Below are 24,535 nucleotides of genomic sequence, written 5' to 3'. Positions count from 1 at the left end.
TCTAATCAGTATGTCCGACAACAGCCATCTATCTATCCTAGAATGAGAGTCGTGGACTGAGAAGTAGTAGGTATACGTGCGTGAGTCAGGATACATTAGTCGCCAGGCATCCACCACCGCCAGCCGGGGGAGGGTTGTGAGGATTGTGTAGGCTGCCTTTGAAAGCTGGCGAGGTCTGGAGCCCGATCTATCTAAGGTGACATCCAGAATCGTGTTGAAGTCCCCGCCCCATATAATCGGGATCTGAGGGTAACTCTCAAGAAGCGATGCTAGGTGAAGAAAGAATTCAGGTTCGTCGATATTAGGACCGTATATGTTAAGGATAGCTACATTTTGATTCTGCAATGTACCAATAATGAGTATATATCTTCCGAGGGGATCAATATGTGATTGGGAACAGCTGAACTTCAGGTTTCTGTGAATTAAAATGAGGGTACCTCTGCTCTGGGTGGAATAAGTTGTGTAATACCACCGCTTGGCAAACCTCTCGCACTGTTTAGCACAGGCATGCGTTTCTTGTAAGCAAAGGATTTGTGTACCATGGCGCTCAGCGTAGAGCTGTATTTGCCTCATCTTTTTGTAGTTGCCCAGTCCCCTAATATTCCAGCTCATAAAGGTTCTGTTACTATCCGCCATTAGTATGGAGTGTATGCTTGGGTTTTGTTCTGCGTATAAGGGTTGGCCCAGCCCAATGCGGACAGGACCAACGTTCTGCTCCAATTATACCTCTGTGTTGCAGCAGTGTACCTAGTGAGATCTCTCTAGTGGCCGTCAAGACTTTTTTAACATAACTCCCCCTCCCCCCGGTTCCCACCCACATCCCTTCCCAAACCTGAGGAATGAATCCCAAACCCCCACACAACAATAACAAACTTCTCGGCATCAGCGCCTGGGGGGCTGTTAGCTGACCGAGCAGTGGCACAACGGACTGTAGAGGGTAAGCAAAGTGTGCGTACAGCTGGAGTCTCTAGTGCGTACAGTTTAGAAACCATATGTGGAGCGACCATGGTGTTACCAATGAAAAAGAAAAAAGGGGAGCTACCATAACATGTTAATGCATTACATAATCGCTAGACATGGCAGTCTATAATCATGTGCCTTCCCGGCCCTGGAACCTCGTCAGGAGGCCTGCGTTCATTTAGCATTTTAAGCACCGCTAGGGCGTAAATAACTGGCAAACAAAGTGAGATGAAACCATTCCGAGGGGCCATGGTTGATAGGATCAATACAACAATAATAACAGGTAACTATTCAATGCATTTATGCATAGCATCGAGCCATCATGAATAAGGCTAAATACGGGCTATTGCCGACCCAACCCAACTCAACAGGTAACATTCTAGGCTGGACTGGAGATGACAAGGGGTTAGCCAGGAAAGTGCTCATCCAGGAATTTAGAGGCCTCCTCTGGTATCGTGAAAAAAAATGTCTTGTTGGAGTGTTCGATGCGCAATTTTGCAGGGAACAGCATGGAGTATTTGACTCCTAAATCTCGGAGTCTTCTCTTCACAGCCACAAATGTTTGGCGTTCCCGTTGCACCGCCACCGAGTAATCTGGGTAGAGGTGGATTCTGGCCGCTCCAAGTGTAAGATCACCTTTGATCCTGGCTGCCCGTAGAAGGGCATCACGGTCCCGGAAGTTCAAGATCCTGGCTATAATGGGCCGAGGGGGAGCGCCTGGTCTAGGTTTCGCGGTCAATGCTCGATGTGCTCTCTCGATGGCGAACTGTGGGGCCAGTTTAGGAGAGTCCAGGAGTGTCATGAGAGTCTGTTCCAAGTAATCTTCCATCGGTTCTGTAATATTGTCCTCCAGTATGCCAACTATACGCAGATTATTACGTCTCGAGCGAGATTCGAGGTCATCATTTTTCTTCTCGACTGCCGACACACGTTTGGTGAGCGTGGAGACCTCAGCCCGCAGAGAGCCCAGCACATCCTCGGCAGCCCCCAGTCGAGTTTCAACTTCCGCCACCCGCCCATCTGTCCTCTCGATATGGGCTTTTATAGAGGAAATGGACCCATTCATATCGTCTAGTTTGGTATGCAGCGTAGTGAAGCCATCACGGATGTACTCCAGCATCTTCTGCGAGTCGTCTGAGGTCGATGGGGGCGAGATGGAAAGGGGCTCCTCAGTATCATCGGGGGGCGGCTTGGATGGCGTTTTAGCAAACATGTTTAACAAACTTTGCTTTTTCCCTGTACCGGCTCCCTTAGTGATGATTTAAGCAGGACAAGGGCCCGGGGCCCTGGTATAAAGTGGGTAAGCCAAGTAGCATAGTACCCGGTAGCAGCTGTGGGTCCGGAGTGTTCGGGACGGTGAGTACGTGGCCAGTGGATCAGTGACCCGTTTGTAATGTGAGTTACTCTCCAAAGTATATTTTAGCCAGTATGCCCATGCAGCAGTAGTTGAGTTCACAGCCGAGATGCACAGATGGGGGGACGGCTACCAGTGCCGCCGCACCTCCAGACCAAGACTGCACGAGGCCGGCCTTAAAAAAATGTCAGGGCCTGGTTCTTCTCAACTCCAGATCTCGCAAGGAAATATGAGTTGCGGCGCTAACCTAGGTTCACAGGGTGGATCCGCCGGTGAGGCACCAGAGTCAATGCGGGCCGAGGCTGGCGGCTAGTTGGAGGGGGGGGGGGAGCTCTCAGCTCGGTGGAAATAGTCTCTAGTAGGGATGCAGCGTAACCGCCCGGGCCCGAGCAATCCAAAACAGGGTGGCGCTACAGATTCCAGAGCTCCGAACACAGGCACCCCCAGGGAGACGCAGATTATGGGCCCAGCGATCCCTCGCAGTTCCCTCAGCGGTGTCCAGAGAATGGCGGCGGGCGGCGGGGGACCACCGTCAATCACCCGGCCCCCTTACCTTACCAAGAGAGTGTGCATGAATGCTCCGGGGAGGGGGACACGGGCAGAAGAACAGGTCAGCCGCATGGTGTTGTACAGTCTAGGGCGAAGGGTGCCGAGAGCCCAGGGGATCAGTCGCCAGTACGCATCGGCGCAGGGCAATCCAAGTCCGCACGCTGGTCTGGTAGATTGGTTGCAGGGACGCCCAGCGCGCCTCCAGGGCTTCAGCGCCCCTACCCCACAGAGGCCGCACACGCCGGGGCGCCGAGTAGCAGCACGAATCAGCAACCCTTGGAGCCCCGCCTCGGGGAGCACCAGGCGTCCGCGGCGCCTCCCACAGCAATAGCAGGGCTCACAGAGGGTCTCCGTGTCTCAGATTTAGGATATCGGTGGACTGTCAGCTTATACCGCGGTCATAGCAGTGATGGTTAGCAGAGCTGTATTTTAGCGGTGAAATCTGCAAAGATGTGCCCTCGTCGTCCGGAGCTTCACACTCAGGCGGCCATCTTGTTTCGGCGCAACAGCGCCCCCCCAAAAAATGCAATATTCTTGCGATGAACTGAAGGGCTCTATACGTTTCGGGGAACACCCCCTTCTTCAGGAGCAAAATTATCTGGAATTATATATATTAGAAAACCATCAGTTTCAGAAACTCATCATAGCATTATACAATATACACAAAGATGAACATAGAGAAATTTAATTAAAAAATGTTTACCCAATTGCTGGAACAATTAATAAATTGTCCACAACCATCCACATTCATTTTAATCGGGTATATGCAGTCAAAATTCAGAAGTATAAGTGTGTCCATCTAACATCCTGTAGGTGTGACTCCAAAAAAGAATATCCATAAACCTCAAATGGGCATTAGAGTGTAGGAAACATACGGGAACCAAATGTACCTGATCAAAAAAGAACAACAGCAATCTTGGACTCGCATCGTCAATGTGTCAAAAGACCCTATAGGGTGTATAGCCAAAATGCAGGAAACCTGTGATACAATGGCTCCAGATGTTGTGTATACCCTGTTCAAGAAACAGAGATATGTACAATGGGTGATTATAGATCACTAACTTAGAGCTCAGGAACTCAAGGTACACCTTTTCAAGGATCAAAACATGATGCTTCCAATGTTAAGTCAACAGGCACTAAACCATTCGTCCGGCAATGCTAGTAAACCTAGCGGAACCGTATCTCGCTGTAACCATCGACTGGATGGTAGATATCTAACCATATATGTACACTTTCACTGTTTGAAATACTGTGTAGATACCCACACGGACAGGATACACCACTGTATATAGAGAAAGACAATAAAAAGATGAAAAAGAGATATTTAGTCAATCTATTCATGTGTCAAGCCTTCCACTTGTAGTCTGAAAGACATTTCAAAAGATCTTAAATAACCCATGACAAAGACAGGAGAAGAAATTACCCTATTGTCGATATTTACAAACCGACAGGCAGATATAGATAGACTCAACTTGCATGTGTATACCAAATGAATCAAAAGAGAAATAGCACATCTATTCATCTAACTCACCTCAATATGGGGAACACTGGTTCTGATGCTCACCATGGCTCGTACTGCCTAGCGTCTCCCTTGATTCTGACGCTTTTTGATCTCTACTTGGAGTCATGTGGCATAGTCACGTGATCCGATGTACTGTCAGCGTGAACGGCAGGAAAAAAATGCGGTCACTGGATGGCCAGCACCCGCAATCATCAAGTTTCCAATTTACTAGATAATATTGGTTCTTTAATTTGGTGTGCATCTATTGAATTCTACTTTGTTTACATCCAGGGAATCAAGCATTACAAGAGGATTCCCAAACTTCCCGAATCAATTCTGGTGACTACCTCCAAAAAGGGGTGGGGGGAGCCCAGAATCAGAAAAGGGGAAGCCCAAAACTCCCCAAATATCAGAATGTGAAATTTTTCTTTCAGATTACCAAACTCCAACACAGGATTATGCCCAAACTACCCCTGTGTCGGAGTCTAAAATAAAGAAATTGACCACCCAGCTTGCCCGTAATGCACATTAACTTTGCCCTTTGGAGGAGAAATAGGGTAGATTTTATGCCCCGATCCAAGTGCAAGGACAATGTACATTTGCAGTGCTGGTGGACACTGGATCCCAAGCCACTATTCTGTCAAAAAGGGCCTTTGATCAGCTAAATTCAGGAAGGGGGGCGAGATACCAGATCCCTCTCACCCATCTTCCTGGACAACTCCAAAACTTCGACGGGAATGAAATTCCTGTCGAGGGGAGAGCGGATTTGGAAATAAAAATTGGGCGACATAAGGTAAAACACCCTCTCATAGTCGTGACTCCAGAGGGCACACCCTGTCTACTAGGGAATGACATCCTGCACAGGTTGTCCCCCCTAATAGACTGTGTGAACAAGGTCCTCTGGACTCGGACTAACAGGCCAATAAAATTGAAACAGAGTGTCAACCATGTTTGTTTAAATGGCACATGCCACATGGTTGAACAAAAAACCCGATCACATCGAGTTTCACTTCCAGAACAATCAAATACCTGACATGACAGTAATTGCTGTAGGACAACAAACTGGTGATGGGAACTCCTCTCCATTCCTGAAAATCAACCTTCCTTCCAGTTTCAAGTGGCATTCCACACTGGAAGGAAATACTTTGAAATTCTATACCAATTCACAATCTGAAAATCCCAATTCCATAGTCAAAAGTGATGAGAAATCAGCTCAAAGTTTAGCTGATATTCAGAAAATTAGAGAACAGTTGTTCATGCCTGTTCAGTTAAATGAGGGGAAGGAGTCTGTTCTCGCCCGAGTTTGCATGAACAACGGTAAGAGCTTCATCAGCGAAGCCATGTTCAGGCAGCTCCCAAAAGATCCAGCCATTCCCAGATTTGAATTGATTGATAAGTGGGAAATGGGCCTGGAAACTCCCAATTCCAAACTTCTCCTGCCTAGCAGGTGTATGCTCAAAATTTCTATAGGTAACAAAAGCATAGAATACCATTGTTGGGAAGTGCGAGATGTTCCTGCTGCATTCTATTTAGGCAGTGACATTCTCAATCGTTTTGCCATTAATTTGGACCTGATATATTAAAGAGCCTGGTCCCCACTAGGGGGCAATCCCATGGGCTTTGATTCAGATAAAGCATTTTGGTCAGCCCATTTGCTGCTGTATGCAGTTGAAGTTCAAATTGGAGACAAGGTCACCATCCCAGGATGGACCCGACTATTCCCACTTGAATTAAATATTAAGAGGACAGAGACTAAAAAAACCTGACGCATATGTACACCTCAATGCCCATCTCCAACAGCAGGGATTGGGGTTAAACCCAACACCATTAGTCAATGTAGAACACAACACCATTCCAATGTTAATGGATAACAGCGACCTTCGGAGTGTCACTCTGGGCGCAGGCACCATTATTGGAATGGCGGTTGATGACCGACATTTTTCAATGGATCTAGGAAATGAACTGATAGGACCAATCCCCAATGACTGTTTTGACAATGACAGTGACGATCACTTACCACCAGACAAGATGTTCACCCAGCAAGGGGGGAATTTCCTGGTGTACTCTTCCTGCCCTTATGGTGAGGAAGAGGTGATCTGTGACATCAGGCAGGATGAGGTGATCTTCCAGGTCCACAATCACAGCCTCTCCTACCTGAAACCCTGTGTACAGGTCAGGTGACCTCTCCACCCAGCTGGAGGAGGACGCTGAGATAGAAAAACCGGAGGTTTTTCCAGGCTTCAGCCAAATGGTTGAACAGTGAGTCAACCTAGCTGAGAGAAAAATGTGTAATCCTTCCTTCCCTTATGTGTGTGACACCACGCGTCGGTCATTTGGAGCTCAGTCATTAGTGAGAGGAGTGTCAATGCCTTTTTCATCAGTGGTGGTATAATGTTAGCAGCGCATTGTCTGTCCTGTGCCGGATCTAGAGGGACTTTGAGGTCACCACCAATCAGCGTCAGGTGACCCAGGAAGGGGGCACATAGGGCTGTGTGAGTAAAGAAACCAGGGATGTCTTTAGTTGGAGTGTAAATATTCAGAAGAGTGATATGCTGGTGATATATACAGTACCATGAATCATAACAAACCTACCCTCCTTGTCTATTCTAGTGTATATAATCGTGAGGTACACCTGTTTGTGCTCAAGGATAGATACATCCCGCTTCCCATGGACCAGGGAGTGAGCTGCAGTCCCCATCCAACCTCTACCCAATTTAGCTGATTCAGTTGCTTTTAGGTGTGTTTTCTTAGAAAATAAAATGTCCCTGTTTAGGTATCGGACATAATTAAGAAACCTGCGCCTTTTAATGGGGCTATACCGCCCTTGATTATTACGCACTTAAGCGACACCATTACTCACAACAAGCAGTCTAGTGCACAGATGGGCTGTGGACTGGTAATAGCACATCGGTATATGATAATGTGTACATTCGCATGCCGTACATAGCTGTCAAGGTAGGGCAGTAGAGCAGTAAAGTATATCTCGACATACAAGTTGCCACTTATGGTGTGGAGGTACGGCACAGCCCACTAACCCCATGCACAACCAGGTGGCAGTGAACGGGGACAGATGAATAGTGGCTGACAGATGTGCTAAAAAGATAATCTGGCCTATGGTGAATGCACAGTGTAAAAAGAACAACCCCCAAGAACAGAAAGCCAAAATCACAAAGAACCACAGTGGGCAACAACCAAGAATGGTAACATTGGGGCCAATGAACATGGTCCCAATATAACTTGAAAAGAGTCTGTGCTGTGAGTATGGGTCAAGACCAGAATGGTCTATTGTGAGCTCATTGCAGCTATGCGGATGTCCAATGGTGGGGGTGTACGATGGGGGCTGGGCTATGTCGTTTTCACTGAGGTGAGTGATCGCACATTGGTGTGTTCATTGAAGAAAAGTGATTAGAGGGTATATCCCCCTAGCGCTGACAATAGTAGCACAAGTCGTTGGCATCCTCAGCCAATGTAGACAAATCGTCTTCGCTCAAGGCCGGACATAGCAGACTGTAAAGCCCCAAGGATTCCATACAGTATCCACCTAAGTAGTATTAAGGAGCCAGCTGACCCTCCTTCCCCTGACCCCGCTCCAGTCCCTTCGGACGTCGGTCGGCCCTTTTCCAGCAATTGCACACAGGACTAGCTCTACGGGGTAGTGGGTCAGAGGTTTGAGCTGATGGGTGCTCTGGCTCTTCCGGGATGGTATCTACAGTGACCAAATTGTGCTCTTTCAGGAATTTCAATGCCTTCTTGGGATCATCAAAGGAATGCCATTGACGGTCCATCTGAATGTTCCATGCTGCCGGGAACTTGCGGTAATGGAGGTGGCCAGAATTTTTCATAGCACTAAATATTGGATTGAAACTTCTTCTGTGCCTCGAGACTCCCACGGAGTAGTTGTTAAAAATCCAGACCGTTGCCTTGTCCATTTGTATTGTGCCCAGCGCAGGATCCGCCTTCAGGATGGTCACTTTGTGCTGGAATTTAAGAAGGCCGAATCTGATAATCCGGGGTCTTTCACCCGCTTGAGGTTTGGGAATAAGTGCACAATGAGCAGGCTCGATGGTAAGGGTCTGTGGTTCAGTGAAATTCAGCTTGTCTCTAAAGAAATCGTAGAGGAAGTTTTCGATGTCCATCATCCATGTTCTCCGGGATGCTAACCAGACGTAGATTAGAGCGACGTGACCTGTTTTCCAGCTGCTCAACGTTTGCACTGAGGCGCTGGACCTCCTTGATAAGCGCATCGATACCTGTCGCCGTAGTTTCATGATTCTCTTCAAGGGCGCTGTATCATCTCTCCTTATCCACGGTCTGCTCAGCTTGGAGGTCGAGGCGGCTGTTAATTTACTTTAATTCTTTCATTATATCTTGTACCGTACAATGGGTTTCTTGTGTGCACTGTCTGATATTCTTAATTTCGGCCAGAATGCCCTGCAGCTGTGCCGGGATATCCATTGCCTCTCTTTGTCGCATGAACCATCGTAGAAGTAGTAGCACAGTAATGAGGGTATTTGCCGACTCTGGTTCAGATTCGGTGAGAGTTGGGACATAGCCCTGCACAACTATTTCATGTGCTTTGTTTCTGTGTACGCTTATTAATAACCATCTTAACGGCGAGAGCCAGGTGCCTCAGGCCTCCTCCCGATAGTCTTCTCAGATGCAGATAAACAATGTCCAGGGGTCGCAATACAGTCTGTGGCGACGAGCGTAGTATAGCTGGCACAATAGAAGTATAGGCACAGGAGAGATTTTGTGTCCAGTGGAGAGCCAGCGGACACCCCCTCAGGGCCCACATCCACGTGCGAGGTAACCCCCAAAAGGCCACCGGTAGCCCTCCTTCCCCTCCAGGAGAGTTAGCACTTGTGCTGAGGTACAGGTCATGGTACTCAGGGCGGTGCAAGAGACATCATGTGGTGAGTAGTGCTGTGGCCGCAGCTGGCAGCATGCAGCAATTATTTCCAGGCATTTAGATTAATATCAAGATAAGGGCGCTATGTCCAGCATTTGCCGCATCATTTGCTGTGTGCCTTGTTGGGTATTGGTGTTCAATGGCACTGCAGACACCGTTCTGCTGAACCGAGGGGCCGTATGGTGGGTCGCTGCGTATATCATAGGTTGCACAGTAAGTTGGAGGCAGCGGCTTTGTCCAGCGACATGGGAAATGGCCCATGTCCAGCACAGTAGGTGATAATACAGTGCCTCTGGTGCACCGCTGGAGTCACAGCCGGAGATCAAGCAGCGCTCAAGCGGGAGGTGGAGGGTATCAAGCTTGCAAGCTGCTGCTGTTGTAATGTCAGCGTTTGCAACACTGGTAGCACTCACCGGGTCTCGTCCCTCCTCCCTCCTGCTCAGTTCATCAGTTCGGGCCGCACCTCTCTCGGCTCACAGCGCAGTCTGCGGCGCCTGCAGCATCGGGTGTCGCACGTGGCCCGATCCGCTGAAGCTGGTCAGCACGATCACAAGTGATTGGCAAGGTCACGGCTACCCAAAAGCAGGCCACTGAAGATCAAGCATATTCGCATCACACCATAGTGATCTGTAGCAGATATCATTCAAAAGGGCCTGCCGTCTTCTTCATAGTGACGTTAGCCCGCTGCCATCATGCACAGGTTCTCGAAGCGGTATGGGTGGCAGTTCCTGGACTCCAGTGAAGAGCATGAGGTTTTTCCAGGAAATTGGGTTGCTGTGTAGCCATTGTTTGTGCTGCTGTGCTGGAGAAGAGAACTGCTGGGACGAGTAAGCTGTCCTGTTTGCTGATGGTAGTGGTCCTGTACCAGGAGGGCAAGGCTATGGAATCCTCGGGATGCAAATGTTATTTTCATCTTCTTGCTTTATTGTTACTGTGTCTTTGGTTCTGGTAGTAGTTACAGGCATTGGGTTAGTTCTGTCTTACAAACATACACTAGACATCGAGGATTCCTTGGGAGCAGGGTATCCTTTCAACCGGATGGTGGAAGGGATCACTGGTTTCTTTGTTCCCTGTTTCCAGTAGAAGTTTGGTGTCCACAGGTACGTGTTCGGGCTTCGCATGGACCTCCATAGCTTTCTCATGAGTCACCTTTGGATTTGCATTGTCTTCTGCACATCTACACTCAACCCCAGGCTCAACAAAGTAAGGATGCAGGACCTAGTTTTGAGTAGGAACTTTGAGGACTGCACAGAAACCTTTCTCCAAGTCACATGATTGCACCAACTTCTGTTAAAAACCTAATCACTGGGGGCTGGGCACAATCGACCTTCACATGCTTCTTACTCTCCTCTTGTGTCAATTCAAGTCTGTAGGTTGCTTGAACGCATCTGCATGTGGTTGGTGCTGAGAAAATAAATGATTAGCTTCTGGTAATTTATTCAGTGAAGTTGGTGGTGTAACGAATCTGTGGATGCCGTCCCTTCTCCCGTAGGCGGAGACCTTTCCCATAGGGCTAGGGCAGGGCATCCATAGCACAATAGTCCCCATCGGTGTGGTGCACCAAGGGAGGATCTCATGGGGAAGGAAACCCCTTATGGGATTGGGGACGATTATACTCGGAGAATGATGTATTTCCCACCGTCAATACACCTAAACCCTTTTCCAATGCCACATTTTCCTTCACTCTCTTTTGATGGGGCCAATGTGTTCTATTGTCAAGTTAGCCAACCTATTATACTTGAAAAGATCAAAACATCAGAGAATGCAAAGAATGCTGCATATGGCTCTATTTCAAGCATTGGGAACTTACTATGCTTCACAAAACGAAAACATCTGAGAATTCCAAGTATGCAGCATATGGCTCTATTTTGAGTACTGAGAAGATGATGACCAGGAGTCCAAGGATCACTCTGGAGAAGCAAAGTGAACGCTCTAGCTTCTCACTGTATATGATTGGCCAAAACCAATTCCACTATCCAGCGCAAGGGGTTTAAACAAAAGAGCTCAGCTGGGACAGAGAGAGAGAGAGAGAGCTGTCCTCCAAGGAGGATTCAAGCAAGCCGTGTACCGGTTGAGCAGAAGAGAGCCAGCAGAGGGGAAGCCGTGAACAGAGGATGAGAACCCATGTAGTCCAGGAAGGAAGAACTGCTCGGGCTGCAGCCAAGTAAAACCTCCAGGCATCCCAGGAACTGGCAAAGCGTCCGCGAGAGAGGACGCACCATCTGGGAGAAGCAGACGTCCACAGAGCCCCAGCAGACAATTCCAGAGCCCGAATGCTACTGGAGCCTTGAGAGAAGAAGCAGCTGCTCAGGAAATGCTGGTACCTGCAAGGAAGAAGCAAACAGGTATGCGGGTTACCCAAAAGATGCTGGAGGTCTGGGGAAGCCAGGGGTAAAGGCGGAAGCTGGAATAAGAGGGTCTGGGAACCTGGGAATTAATTGTGAGTCTGGGACCCACACCCATATATAAACACAGCTATTCAGAATATTGCGACTCTGGGACCCGCACCTGAATGAGAAACCGAAGCCATTCAGAATATTGCGAGTTTAGGACCTGCACCCAAAGAAAAACAGTCCACAAGAGGACAGTTGCTTGGCAGGAGAGTAAACCAAAAAGTGCTGAATATTACGAGTCTGGGACGGTTTAAACAGAAAAAAGGCTATTCAGAATATTGCGAGTCTGGGACCCGACCCCAAAGAGAGACGGCCCATGAGAGGACAGAGGTTTGGCAGGAGAGTTAACCAAGCTGTTTGGAATGTTGCGAGCCTGGGACTCGCACCCAAAAAGGGACAGTTCATGAGGACAAAGGTTTGGCAGGAGAGTGAACCAAGCCGTTCCGAGTACTGCATGTCTGGGACCACACCCAAAATGAGATGAGAATAATTAGTAAAAAGGAATCCTACGCTTGGTAGGAGTGTCCTAGGTTGCTGGGATAAAACAGTAGAAATCTAAGAAGCATATTATTGTGAACTACCCGTTGACATTTGCTCTAGAAAATACAGGCTGGAGAGGCCCAGAAGGAGAGAAAGTAGTACAAGGAGGAATCTAGGGGAAAGGATTACAACCCTAGACTTGGATATACATACATTAGATATACTTTTGTGTACATTTCTTTATTTTCACCAGTTTTGATTAGCCGAGAGACTGGGAACTTTTCTGTTGGTTCCATCTACAAAGACCACTTTATTTTGGGGGAGATCATCCTTGCACCGTTGGGTTAAGTGTTGAGGACAAAGGTAGGCTTTTTGAGACACGACAGTGACAGACTTCATAGTTTTGGACGTTCTGACAATTTCCTTAATTTTTCTTTGAGGCAGGGCAACCTCTCCTAGTTTTAGGGATAGAGAGGTATTTTCACAACCCATTCTTGAATAATACAAGTTTCTTCCCAAAAACATGGCACCTTTGTGTCCGGACCTTACTTCTGCACCCTCACAGTGGACTTAGTCTATTGCGCAGTGGTTAGGTATTTACTTGACATCAAAGCCATTTATGCCAAGTTGGTAATGTTAATTTTAAGGGTGGATGTACACTGCTGTGGTGTGATGAAGCTTGTATTACAGTGGTGAACATCTGCTACCTCTCAATATTTAACCTTTCAGAAGCACTTCATGCCTCATCCTTTACACACGTGTACTAAACCCCCTTTAAGAGTACATTTAACGTAGTGGTCATGCCTCAAAGCCAGCCGTGAAACACCTCCCCTATATCAAGTACACCAATAACACTATCACTAGCATCTAATATTCCTACACCGTCTTCCACAGCCAGTACTTTAAACCATCTGGACAGCTGAGATTCCAACGAAATTTCCATCCCAGCTATTGTAGAACATTATAACAAAGTCAGTATCTCTACACCACTGTTCACAACCAGTACATTGACACCATTCACCATATCCATTGTTTACACTTTACTCGACATACAGTACCCCTACTCCATATTCAGCTGGTCAAGTGGCACAGCGAGTAGAGCGCTCGCTTTGACATCTGTGCAGAGCCTGCTAACGCCGGTTCGAATCCCGGCAGGGCCAAACTCAGCCTTTCATCCTTCCGAGGTCGATAAATGAGCACAACACACCGTGTGTAATAAAAAGCAGCGCTCAGATACCTTCGGGTTCGTAGCGCTATATAAATGCCAAATTATTTTTTTAATTTTTTTTAGCAGTTAGCACACCTATACATTTCTTCATAAAACACTGTACATCACTCTATTCCTCATCTGTATTCCTTGTATGTACTCATCGATCGCTCTTCATAGCATTCATACTTGGCTTAGTTGTACACCTGTACATTTTCTCCTTTTGAAAATGCTACTTTTTTTTTTGCAGATTTTACCATACATTGATGGATTTCGACATATTCAGAAAATTGCAGCTGAAGCAGATGTGGAACTGAACCTAGTGCGGATAGCCACACAAAATCTTCTGTGAGTAGAGAAAACTTGTGAAAAGGGCGAAAGGCAGGACACTTTATTTTTCTTTCAAAGCTATTAAGTGGAGCCATAGTTGACTTCAGCTTGTATTTCATGTAGGCATCTTTAGTGTGGTTTATACCTTTTGTATTAAAACCTTGTACGGCATGCCGTTCATTGGTGCAAGTTCATTACTTCTTTGTTTCAAGTTTTTACTTTCTGTACCTGAAATTTTGCATGTCACAGTTCCATACCTAAAGTAGGACCCGCACGTCCCTCTATTCTGCAATGAACATTGATTGTGCCGGTAGCCTAAATGTTTATACCAGTAACTCTCTTGGGCAGGAGTGTTTGGGATGAATCTGATCCCATTTGTAAGAGGATTCAATTCAGCACTACAGCTAAGTTAACGCCTAGTCTAGAATACTGAATGAAAACCCTTATTGATATATCTTTAGGTCCAGTTCATGCGTTCTGGATGACTACCCCTATATAACACCCCTCTCTTGGAATCCCCCTGACCCCACTGAGCCAAGAAGTAGTTCTGTTTTGCAAGTTAAAAGGGTTTATTTGATACTTTAAACAATAGATATATATCACACTTTATAATAAGTTAATAATTGAATAGCACACTTAATCTGATATGATAAAGATCAACAACGGAGAATCTGGCACTAGCACACTTCTTATAATCACCAATGAGTTGAGATGAAATGGGTAAGGTAGCACACTGGTAAATAGGAACAAAATTATAATGTGGTAGAGGATGCTTTATGTAAGCTCAGGTGGATGCAATATTCAATGAATGCAGTACAGAAAATACTCAATATGATTTCAACCAAACAATGTAATCACTTTTCTCTGGCTATTCACTCCCCCCCTCTTTATGCAATGCAAGGAAATGGGAGGAGAGCACACAGTTCTCAGAAATGCAATCAATGTAATCAGTTCAATCCCCCCCAAGCTTAGACAACAGAAGTTTAAAACACAGATAGGAGTTTTGAAAACACAGGCCCAAATGCTTTGATATGTGCTGGCAATGAATGAGAAATATGCTGGAAACGCTTTTAATTCCCTTTCAGAGGTTCAGGGTGAGTGGTATCTAGTTAATATTAGTCCAGGCTCACACTAGCAATGATGCAGGGATAGTTAGCAGGTCAAACGAATTTCTGGCAAATGGAAGGCAAACAGCAGCAGTTTTTACATGTGAAGAAATTGCAAATCGCGGTAAAATTCGCGGATGCGTGTTCCGCGATTGCGGTAAAACTATAAGGGGTAGGAATGCGGTTCTTGGTGCGATTCAAAGCTACGATTCTAAGCTATCAGAGGAAAGTTACTGCAAGTCTCTAGCCCAAACGGTCGCGGAGATATGAGCGATTTAATAAAGGTCGTTTTTGGGTTTGCAAATTTCAAAAGCTCAAAATGACAAGTGCAGCTTGCAACTAGAAATGACAGGTGACAGCTAGGAGGCAGTTCTACTTAGGTTAAATAGATTGAATTAGATGAATTTAAACTAAGAGATTGGTTCTGCACAGTTTTCTAGGTACTCACACTATATTCTTGAGTGAAATGGGCCTCGCCATGGATCTGGTCAGGGTTTTAAACTCGCCTCTGGTCTCTGCACTTCACAGTGATCTGGGTCAACTCTCTCTGGTTCTGCTAACAGGTCAGCTCTACTCTGCTTCTGGTCTGGCCTGATGGATTTGAAGTCTCTATGCTGCTCTCTGAAGGTTGTTGGAGGTAAAGTATGGATCTCTGGATGTTGTATGGTCAGGCAGAGTGCGTTGCAGCAAATGGAATTGAATGTCCCTATCTGTCCTGTCTGTCTGCTTTTATGTGTTTAGAATGTGGGTGTGTTCTAGCATCACTGACCCTACCTCTCTCTCAGCTTCTAATTGGTCAAACTTCCATTTATCATTTGATTGGGGAATGAACTGTGAGTCAGAGTGATGTCATTTTACAGCCTGCAGAAAGTCCACTCCTCCTGTCAATTTACACACAAATCTAGATTTGAAACAAATACATATTTGCAGAGGTACATATTGTTTTAAAATCATATGCACCCATCATGCATTACAGGAGGTATCCCCTGTTCAAACTCTGCTCTTCCTGGGAGCTTGCATTCAGAAATGGCACATATTTCACTTTTTAACTGATTTTGCAATTTCTGACATTGACCCAACTTTACATATATGTGTGCAGGGAGTATGGACATTAACTGAAGAAGTTTCAGATTTTTAACATGCATACAGTTAGAGTAATATCCATTTTTCCGCTAAAACCCCCCTGAACATGCCACTGGGTCGAAAAACCTCTTAAAATGTGGGCAGAAAAATCACAAGAATTATGGTATCATTTATAAAATTTTCACATGTCCGTACTATGAGTTATTCATCTTTTTAAAGTTATGTTCTGGCTCCAAAGGGGTGTGGTTTCCCAGGTCACATGGTATAGAAACCAGTCTTTCCAGTTTCTGCCAAGCCAGCTTGCTCTCACAGGCAGTGCTCCTCCCAGCTCCTGCCAAGAGGAAGCTACATTTTACGACTGCGGTAATAAAAACCTTTGCCTGAGTGAAGAGGGCTTTGTCCACTCTCTTGCAGAGCCCAGGTAATTCAGTTATCAGATAGATGGCATATCCTTAGTGGGGGCAGCAAAAGGAAGGTTGGCCTGGGAACACAGTGGTGACTCAAGTTTCACTGCTGATGGGGGTAGTTGCCAGGCAGAATCAAGTTCCTTAAGCCAGACTTTCAGCTACTGTCATGTTATTTGTTGCTTTTTAAATTAACTTGCAATTTTACACATGCAGCTAGAATGCTGATTCTAAGTGCAAAACTATGACATTTAAACAATTGCAACCTATGTGACACTCAAAAGTAGGTCACTCAGTCAATTTAAACATTTAGATTTTTTTTTAGTGTCTTTCAATCCAGTGCAACTTAAACTGCTGAAATCCACAGCGCAGCCAGTCTTGTTATAAACCTTGTCTTATGATCTTCATTTCCCAGATTTTGTAGGCACACAAAACTCCATTCTGCCAAATGTCTGCTGGTGTTCAGTAAATATTTTGCACATATTGCAATGTTTGAAAATAGGCATTTTGACTTGCCTTCAGAGAAACAGAGTGGTTTTAAAACGCCGGCTTTTGGATAGTGGTGAGTACTGGTACTGCACCCATTTTTGGGATTTAAGAAATGAATTCCCCACAATTCTAGGTTGCATTTGGCAATCAGCATTGCCATTCCCAATGGTTTCAGACTACTGTGCGGGTAGTCCAATGGTGGTTTTAAAGCGCTTTGAAGCTAACCGGCGCTACTGTTTTTCCTTTGGCAACCCATTTCCCTCATGGCAACCCAGCCTTTCATTCTCGCACTGGGGGGTGGCAAGTGAGGCAACCATTTTAGTGTGCGCACAAACTGCGCAGCTTTCCTGGATTTCAGCGCACATGTGGGTTTTCCGCCATCTTGAATTTTCTAAGCCCACAGCACCAAATGTTGCAGCATGATAGCTTAAACGTGGGTCAGGACACCCAACACTGTGTACTTTTCTCCAGTGCTGGTGGGGCTCCTAGAGTTGGTATTTACATTGTGTTCCTCTTGACTTAGGCTTCCATTGCACAGTAAGGCGGAGACTAGCCCTAAATCATTGTTAGGTTAGCATTTTTAGTGTCAAAGCTTAAGCGCAGAACATGACCACACCCTGCCTGGTAAGACACCAAGGAACCAGTAGTAGTTCAATGAGTAAAAACACCAGGAGAGCAGTGGATTTTATGAGATCAAATCTATGTGGAAAGAAGAGTAGACCAACCTGTCCCTGCCCATTTGGAAAGGTGGATCAGAAGATGGACATAGGCTTTCTGAAAAGATCCAAATAATATACAGTAGAAGCTTGATTATCCAGGCCTCATTGGTAACCCAATGCGACTCTATAGTCCAAAATGTTGGTTAACTGAATGCAGGTCGTCTGAGCTAGAAAAAAAACAAAAAGGCTGGGTACATCCAAGCTTTCTGTCATGTTTGCTCTGTTATCCGGCTACAAAACTTTCTGGCATTTACTTAACTGGGCCGACCATTTTTACTCCATAAAAATAGGGAAATGCTCCCAAAAAATTAAAATGGGGAGTAAAATACTGCAAACAAAAAATAGGAAACAGACATTTAGGACCTTGTAACCCTGCTTTCACCCAAACTGCTCCATAGATAGGTTTGGACCAGTAGTCCATGTAGATACAAAGGAGGAAACTGCTATTTTTAAAAATGTTATTTGCATTTAATTGAATACAATTTTTTAGCAATCAAAACAGAAATGTCAGGATTTCTTAGCATTTCCTTCCTAAAAATGTTTTTAACTAAATCGTCAATTTTTCTTAAAACAGTTTTACTAAATATTTAACCACCGCAATCACATGGCAAGTCCTGCTTCCCTCCATCAAGATACTCTACCTTCCTTCCGAGTCTAATATCCGATACTCAGACAACATATATCCAAATTGTTTTGTTTGTGCGTCTGAGAGAGCCGGGCAAAAAAGAATGAGGTGCTTCACTGTTTCAACTACAGAGTTGTCTTTACAAAAACAGCAGGTGTTCTCCAAAGATTGACCACGGATCGCCCGAATCTCGTTTGTTGGTAATAAGCTCAAGTGTGCTCGCAAGAATTGATCCCTAAACATTCTGTTAGGGAATTGTTTTAAATAATTGTGCACAACATCCAATTTCCGTGGCTCCAGCGTCAAATGCGCCACCGACTGGTAGCTAGCGGCAGATTACAGAGTTTTAATCCAGTCCTGAATTTTCAGTTTCTTCTTGATCCATGTTGGATTTGAAAGTAATGTTTCCAGGGAGCCCCCAATTTCTTCCAGTTTACTAAGTGAGTTGATTCTCCATCTATTTAGCATGGAGTTTTTGTATTGGGTTATTTCTCTATGAAGCAGGTCCAGAATCTCAGGACCGGGAGGACGAAAGCATTTACCAAGAAGTGCCAAACTATTCCAATCCACAGTTAGCTTTAAAGACGGGAGACCTAACTAACATTGCCTCGGTGCCGTAGGTCAGGGCAGGAAACACTTTCGATTTATAAAATGTTAACATCGGAATTATCGAAAAGCGGCCAAACTTGCGGTTCAACGCTCAAGCCTGGCTTGCGAGGATTTTACTTTTTGCTCTTAACTGAGAGACTATAGGGGCCTCTAATTGAGCATCACTTAGCCAGACACCCACGTACTTAAGGGATCCAACTTGGTCAATTTGCTCCCCTTCTAGGGAAGAGACATAAGAATTGTTTCCCTAGTTTGAATTTCCAAAACTCGAGATCTTAGTTTTGTCCATATTAATTTCGAGAGCTTTTGACTTAATATACAAATGGAGAGATTCCAACTGGCATCGGGAGACCTACTGGAGTTTGGTTTATTAAGACCACATCATCTGCGTAGAGTAATCTAGGCAGGCGGAGCTCCCCCCCCACTGTTCGGGGGGAAAAGCTCTTAATGCGGAATCAATAGACTTCATATCCACCAGGAAAAAATTAAACAGGACCGCAGCCATGGGACAGCCCTGCTTAACCCCTTTGTATGTTAAGATTTCATTCGATAAAAGACCAGATTGATCCAAGCGGACTCTCAATGATGTATCAGAATGCATGATTATTATAGGGTCCAACAGTTCCGCCGGACAGTTCTCTGCCTCTAGCTTCTCCCACAATTGATGATGCTTGATTTGATCAAAAGCCTGGACCAGATCGACGAAGGCCATAAAGATCTTAGGCTTTCCATCGCGTTCCCGGCTTTTAAGCATTTTCAACAGCAAGATGTTAATAGAAGTCCTGATGCCTTTAACGAAACCCGTTTGAAAGGGGTTGTTACATCCTGAGCGGGAGCACAAGTTCTGAAAATGTTCCAGAATGATAGAACCATAGAGTTTCCAAATAACATCCAGCAGGGCGATGGGTCGATAATTCTTGGGATTTTCCCTCTTACCTTTTTTGAAAATAGGGACCACAATCGCCCTCCTCCAGGAGGTTGGGATTTGATGAGCTGTAGTCACCTGAAGAAGCAGACCGTGGATAAATCTGGCGCACGCCTGAGGGTGTTCCTTCAACATGAAGTTCGAATGGCCATCCAGGCCCAGGGCTCGCAAGCTGTTCAGGTTTTCAATACGCCTTTGGATGTCATCAATGTTATTTGCGAAGACCCAGGGGCCCAACGCCCGCGTGGACAAAGTTGAAAGTACATTTATTTGTTCCCCGTCGTATCTCAAAAAGTCAGATCCACCTGGTCTCACTAATGGCATTTGATTGGTCATCATTTGGTGTATAGCCCACTGACTTAACCAATGTACAAAAAGGCCTCTTTTTATTACCTACGAGTGACCTGAGCATTGTCTCTGAATCCTAGGCAGACCCTATCCCGACACACAATACCTTCAGCTTCGGGAATTGATCCTAATCACTAATGAACATTGCTCATTTGCTCTATTTCTTATTAGGTTGAATAGAGTTGCAGTTGTATTTATTACTCTCTTTTTTGTCTTTCTGTTTTTTTGCTCCCGATTTAATCAAGCATCCCAGTGACAAGCAACTGGTTTTTTGTCAATATTGAAAAGTGCTTTAGGTTTTTTTACAATGTACTAATTTTTCATTTTTTTGATTGTTTGAAAGTTTTCACACTCAATCTACAAATGGGAGATTTAAGTTTATGTTCTTGATTGTATATGTTCTTGCAAGTTGGATTTCATTTTATTATATGTACCAATTTTCTGATATAAAGTTTTAACATCAATCTCTCCTACAATCTGTTTATTTTCAAGGAGTGTTCTAGTACACACATTTGCATGCAACATCTATAACCATTATGGTTACATGGGTTGAGACCGGGTGAACATCTCGAATTTATTTTTCATTTCACACTGGCCAACCCTTAGCATACCAGTATCTTTGTTTTGTTGAGATTATAGATTCCGCCCCTTACTGGTATGTTTCCCCCCCGGGGCAGACCACTGTGGCCACTGAGTGGCCCCTTTTTCTGTCTATATCTGAATCCTTCTGATACATTGTTGATGTTATGGAGGTAAGCCGGTTTTTATACTTTCGTTTCCCGATGCACAGATTCTCGAGGTCCTTGGGAGTTTTGATTTTTTTTGCCGTCCTTAAAAGCTCCCTGACCAGTTTTCTCCGGGTGACCAATTCCATGTTAAAGACGTGTAAATAATTCTCAGGTCGCCGTGATCTGTTGCTGGTTCTGATACAATATTGTTCGAGAAGTGGGGTGTATTCCACTGTGGGGCCTACCTGGCCGAAATCAACTGTAAGTTTCCTAAAGCTAGTGTTTTGGAGTCTTAATTGTGATCTGCCATTGCAGACTAATACCGCCACCGCCATCCTTTGCCGGGTACTAGATGTAAATGCTGACCATTCTAGGAATAGCATATGGTGGTCGCTATTAAAAGTTTTGATTTCTTTGAATGTGGTGACCAGGGGAAGGAATTTTCTGGAGACTAAGATGTAATCTATAATTGAAGCGACCCTCGCTCTCCCATGTTACTGCAGCAAGAATGTCTCCCTTAATATTACCATTCAACATATGCATGTCCTTGGAGGCCATTAACCTTCCCCACAGGGCACCTCTGATAGAACGTGCATTCCCGTGCTCCAAGTCTCGCTGCTCAGTCACTTGCCAAGCATAGGGTATTTAGATCTCCACATATTCAGGCTGCTGATTTATATATGCATCATCGATTTGATCTGAAATCTGGTCAGTGAATGTCTCGTTGGATATTAACGCAGAGTTCCAATAAACGTTAATAATTCTCATCTTGGCTACTGTCCCATTGCCTTGCGGATTATTCGCCACCTCCCAGCCTAGGAGAAGTTCCTGCGACGTCACACTAGAAGAAATGCTCTTAATAAGGTTCAAAAGGCTACCAATTTCAACTGTGGTTAATAAGCCAGAAGATGGGCGTCCCTTTTTCCCTTTAATCGCAGCACTCCGTGTTATCTCGAAACCGCCTAAGATGGGAATCTCACACAGCCAAGTTTCTTGAAGGCAAAGTAAGTGGTAGGCTCCAAGATTTATTTCACTAGGTTTCGTGCGGTGTATAAATCCTTGTGTGTTCCAGGACATCATTTTCAATTGGGTGGGCCTCTGTAACTCTCTAGATTTCTGTAGGGTCTCATTTGGTAGCACGTGGAGTGGCACAGATGGCTAGAGATTGTCTTGAAGTATTGAGGCTCTTGACACCCAAGACCAATCCAACGTTTTGCATTGCGCTGCCACAAATTGAAGTAGTGATCTAATACTGCCGACTTGTCGAAGGGCTAGATCCGGCTGGATAGTAACACTCAGTTTGCTACTCATACCGACCGGGACTTGGCCTGTCAGCAGGTGATCTTGGTAATTTGCTACAGATTGAATGTTCTGTGATTCTTGTATATGTTCGCTGCTTTCTGACCTTTCGTTGCTGGGCTCCGACCTTGATGTTACATGTTAAGCCTCTTGCAAGGTATGAGGCTCCAAATCCTTAAGCTAGGGTTATGTCAAAACTCAGCATGAGGAGGGTTTCTGCCGCGTCGGTCAACATGCCCCTTGCCACTGGCAAGGTAATATGGAGGTAGATGGAATCAGTGCAGCACTCATCGCCAAACTCCATGATTCTCAGGTCCGCAGATGATAAATGACGCAGGTTTGGGATACAATTAAATAAGTCCATCAATGTTCGATGATTGAGGATGAGGTCATCATCCTTGTGCAAAATTTGCTCAAGTTTGAAGGAGCGATCTTTCGGGTTTTGGGTAGATGGCCCAAAAGTCCGGCTGTTGACATATTGAGGCTTCTTTGTGATTCCCATTGATCGACCCGATGGGCTCTTCGTTGTACATGTTCTAGGCTAATTTGAGAGAGGTTCCCTAGATCTATGCTGGTTTGGCATTGCCCTTTTGTCTTTGGACTTGTTGGATTCAGGCAAAGGAGATAGGGTAGACTTGCGGTTAAGGTCATAGGTCTTTTTTCCGGTGTTATGCGCTGACCATGATTTGACCACTGTTGAGTATAGGTGGTAGAGTCCAGTTTTCTCAGTCTAAGCTTTTGTGACTTTTCTCCATTTCTCTGACAGGGTTAAGAATAGGGTGATGGACGTATCCTTACCGGCAGACTAAATGGAGGGGAGGTAGTGTCCGGGTGAATAGATAACCCTGGAGACTCTTCCACTCGGGGTTGCCCACTTTCTTGTTCATCCATTGAATAGGTTGATAAATCCAAATTGGTTTGAAGAGAGGGACTTGTCTCTCTGTTGTTGTCTAAAGCAGGGGGGTACCTTCTCTTTATGAAATTATATATATATTTTTTTAATTTGCTGGCACCAACATGAGCACTGGAGCACAGGCGGAATTAGCAGCATCCAAGCGGGGCTTCCTCGGTCCGGTTTTGGCAAAACCTTCCTGCTAATCTGGGATTGGTGGGGAGAACCCCTGGGCCTTGACTGACCAATGGAGATACATGGCTGCTTCGCTTGCGTAACAGGCCTTCCGCCCAAATATAGGAAAAGCCGTTTTTGTGTCGTCCCCTGTCTGATCAACAGAGGTCTGAATTTCATCCGCTACTTGTTCTGGCAGGGATCAGGAGCCAATTTTGTCCTCAAAGGATTTGCCCCGCCCACCCCCTTACCAAATTTTGAGGATGGTCACAAGCAGGAATTTCTACATCTCCTGTTAAGTCCACTTGCAAAAAGTTGTTGAGTGTCTGAGTGGCTTTTGTGGAGCCCGCATGCTGACTCGCCTCTTTATGGGACAACCAACTCCTGGATTCTAGATTTACGAGACCATTCTGTTCAGGGCAAGATTTATTGGCTTGACGAAACCTTCCAAGAATACAAGTTTCTAATGCATCATCACCAGTAGTGTTGTGCGGTCCTTTAAGGTGTCATTTAAATGTTCGTAAAGTTTAGTAAAAGGAGCAAGGGCGATGGTCATAGTTGACATCATTGTGAAAAGGTCTGGTTTATCCTTTCTAGACCCAGCATTCGTTGTAGGTAGGCATGGTCCCTGCTCAGCAATGTTTATAGCAGGGGGGGTTTGTGCCTAGAGTCAGTTGCGAGGTCCTATCCACTGAAGCCGGCAAGTAGCTGTTGTTAGTGGAAATAGATTGCCCGAGGACAGAGTCCTCTAAAGCAGTCCCATTGCCATTAATTCTGGATTGAGGCAGAACCGAAGTCACTTCAAAGTTCTTGCAGTGGAGAATTGAGGGCTCAAAATTGATTGCCGCGTTTGTGGCTCCAAATCATGTGGCGCCCCCACAATGCTTCCTGAGGTTATGGGGGGCAGCGACAGTTGAAGGAACCCAATTGGCAGGGATCCTGGGGTGATAATTAGGGCACCTGCCCCTATTATTTAAGAATGCCTCTGTGTTATTGGTAGCGCACTACTGGTCGTCAGTCTTTGTGAGGTCTTCGGTCAAATGGTTGGTGGTGACCGTTTTATTGTGAGGCATCAGATTGCATCTTGGAGTGCCAGACTTTGCAAAAAACGAAAAATTATACGGGATTGCAGATTTTTTTTGCGGAGTCGTTAGCACTTGACTTTTTAGTAGTATCCTTAAATTGGTTTCTTCCAGCATTTACGCATCAGATAAATCCCCCGAATGTGATCTTTCGTGGCTAGGTTTTTGTTAAGGAAAGAAAGTGATGACATTGAGGAGAATGGTCGACGACCCTTGAGTGTGGTTTTACGGTGAATCCGTAGAGTTTTCACCGGTTTTGTCGCATCCTTACTAAGGGGGACTGTTGTTTTAAAAGGCTTAGAGGGCACAAAGCAGGGAAACTGCTTCCCCAACTTCGAGGGTGCTAAAACGTCATCCAGAGCGCAGACC

At 45.4% G+C, this 24,535-nt stretch overlaps 1 protein-coding gene across 12 annotated transcripts in view; it reads left to right on the top strand.

Moving 5' to 3' along the window:
• NPRL2 (NPR2 like, GATOR1 complex subunit) overlaps positions 1-24,535 on the top strand; it is a 717,787-nt gene that overhangs the window by 409,033 nt on the left and 284,219 nt on the right. For all 12 annotated transcript variants that reach the window (XM_069644051.1, XM_069644050.1, XM_069644042.1 and 9 more), the window contains one exon: positions 13,604-13,701. In XM_069644051.1, the coding sequence (XP_069500152.1) occupies positions 13,604-13,701 (98 nt within the window). The remainder of the gene's footprint in view (positions 1-13,603; positions 13,702-24,535) is intronic.

Source organism: Ambystoma mexicanum, chromosome 2p (assembly GCF_040938575.1).
Source record: "Ambystoma mexicanum isolate Mex_15411 chromosome 2p, UKY_AmexF1_1, whole genome shotgun sequence".
Lineage (NCBI taxonomy): Eukaryota > Metazoa > Chordata > Amphibia > Caudata > Ambystomatidae > Ambystoma > Ambystoma mexicanum.
Note: the sequence above shows the minus strand (reverse complement) of the source record. Positions and strands in the feature narration are given on the sequence as shown.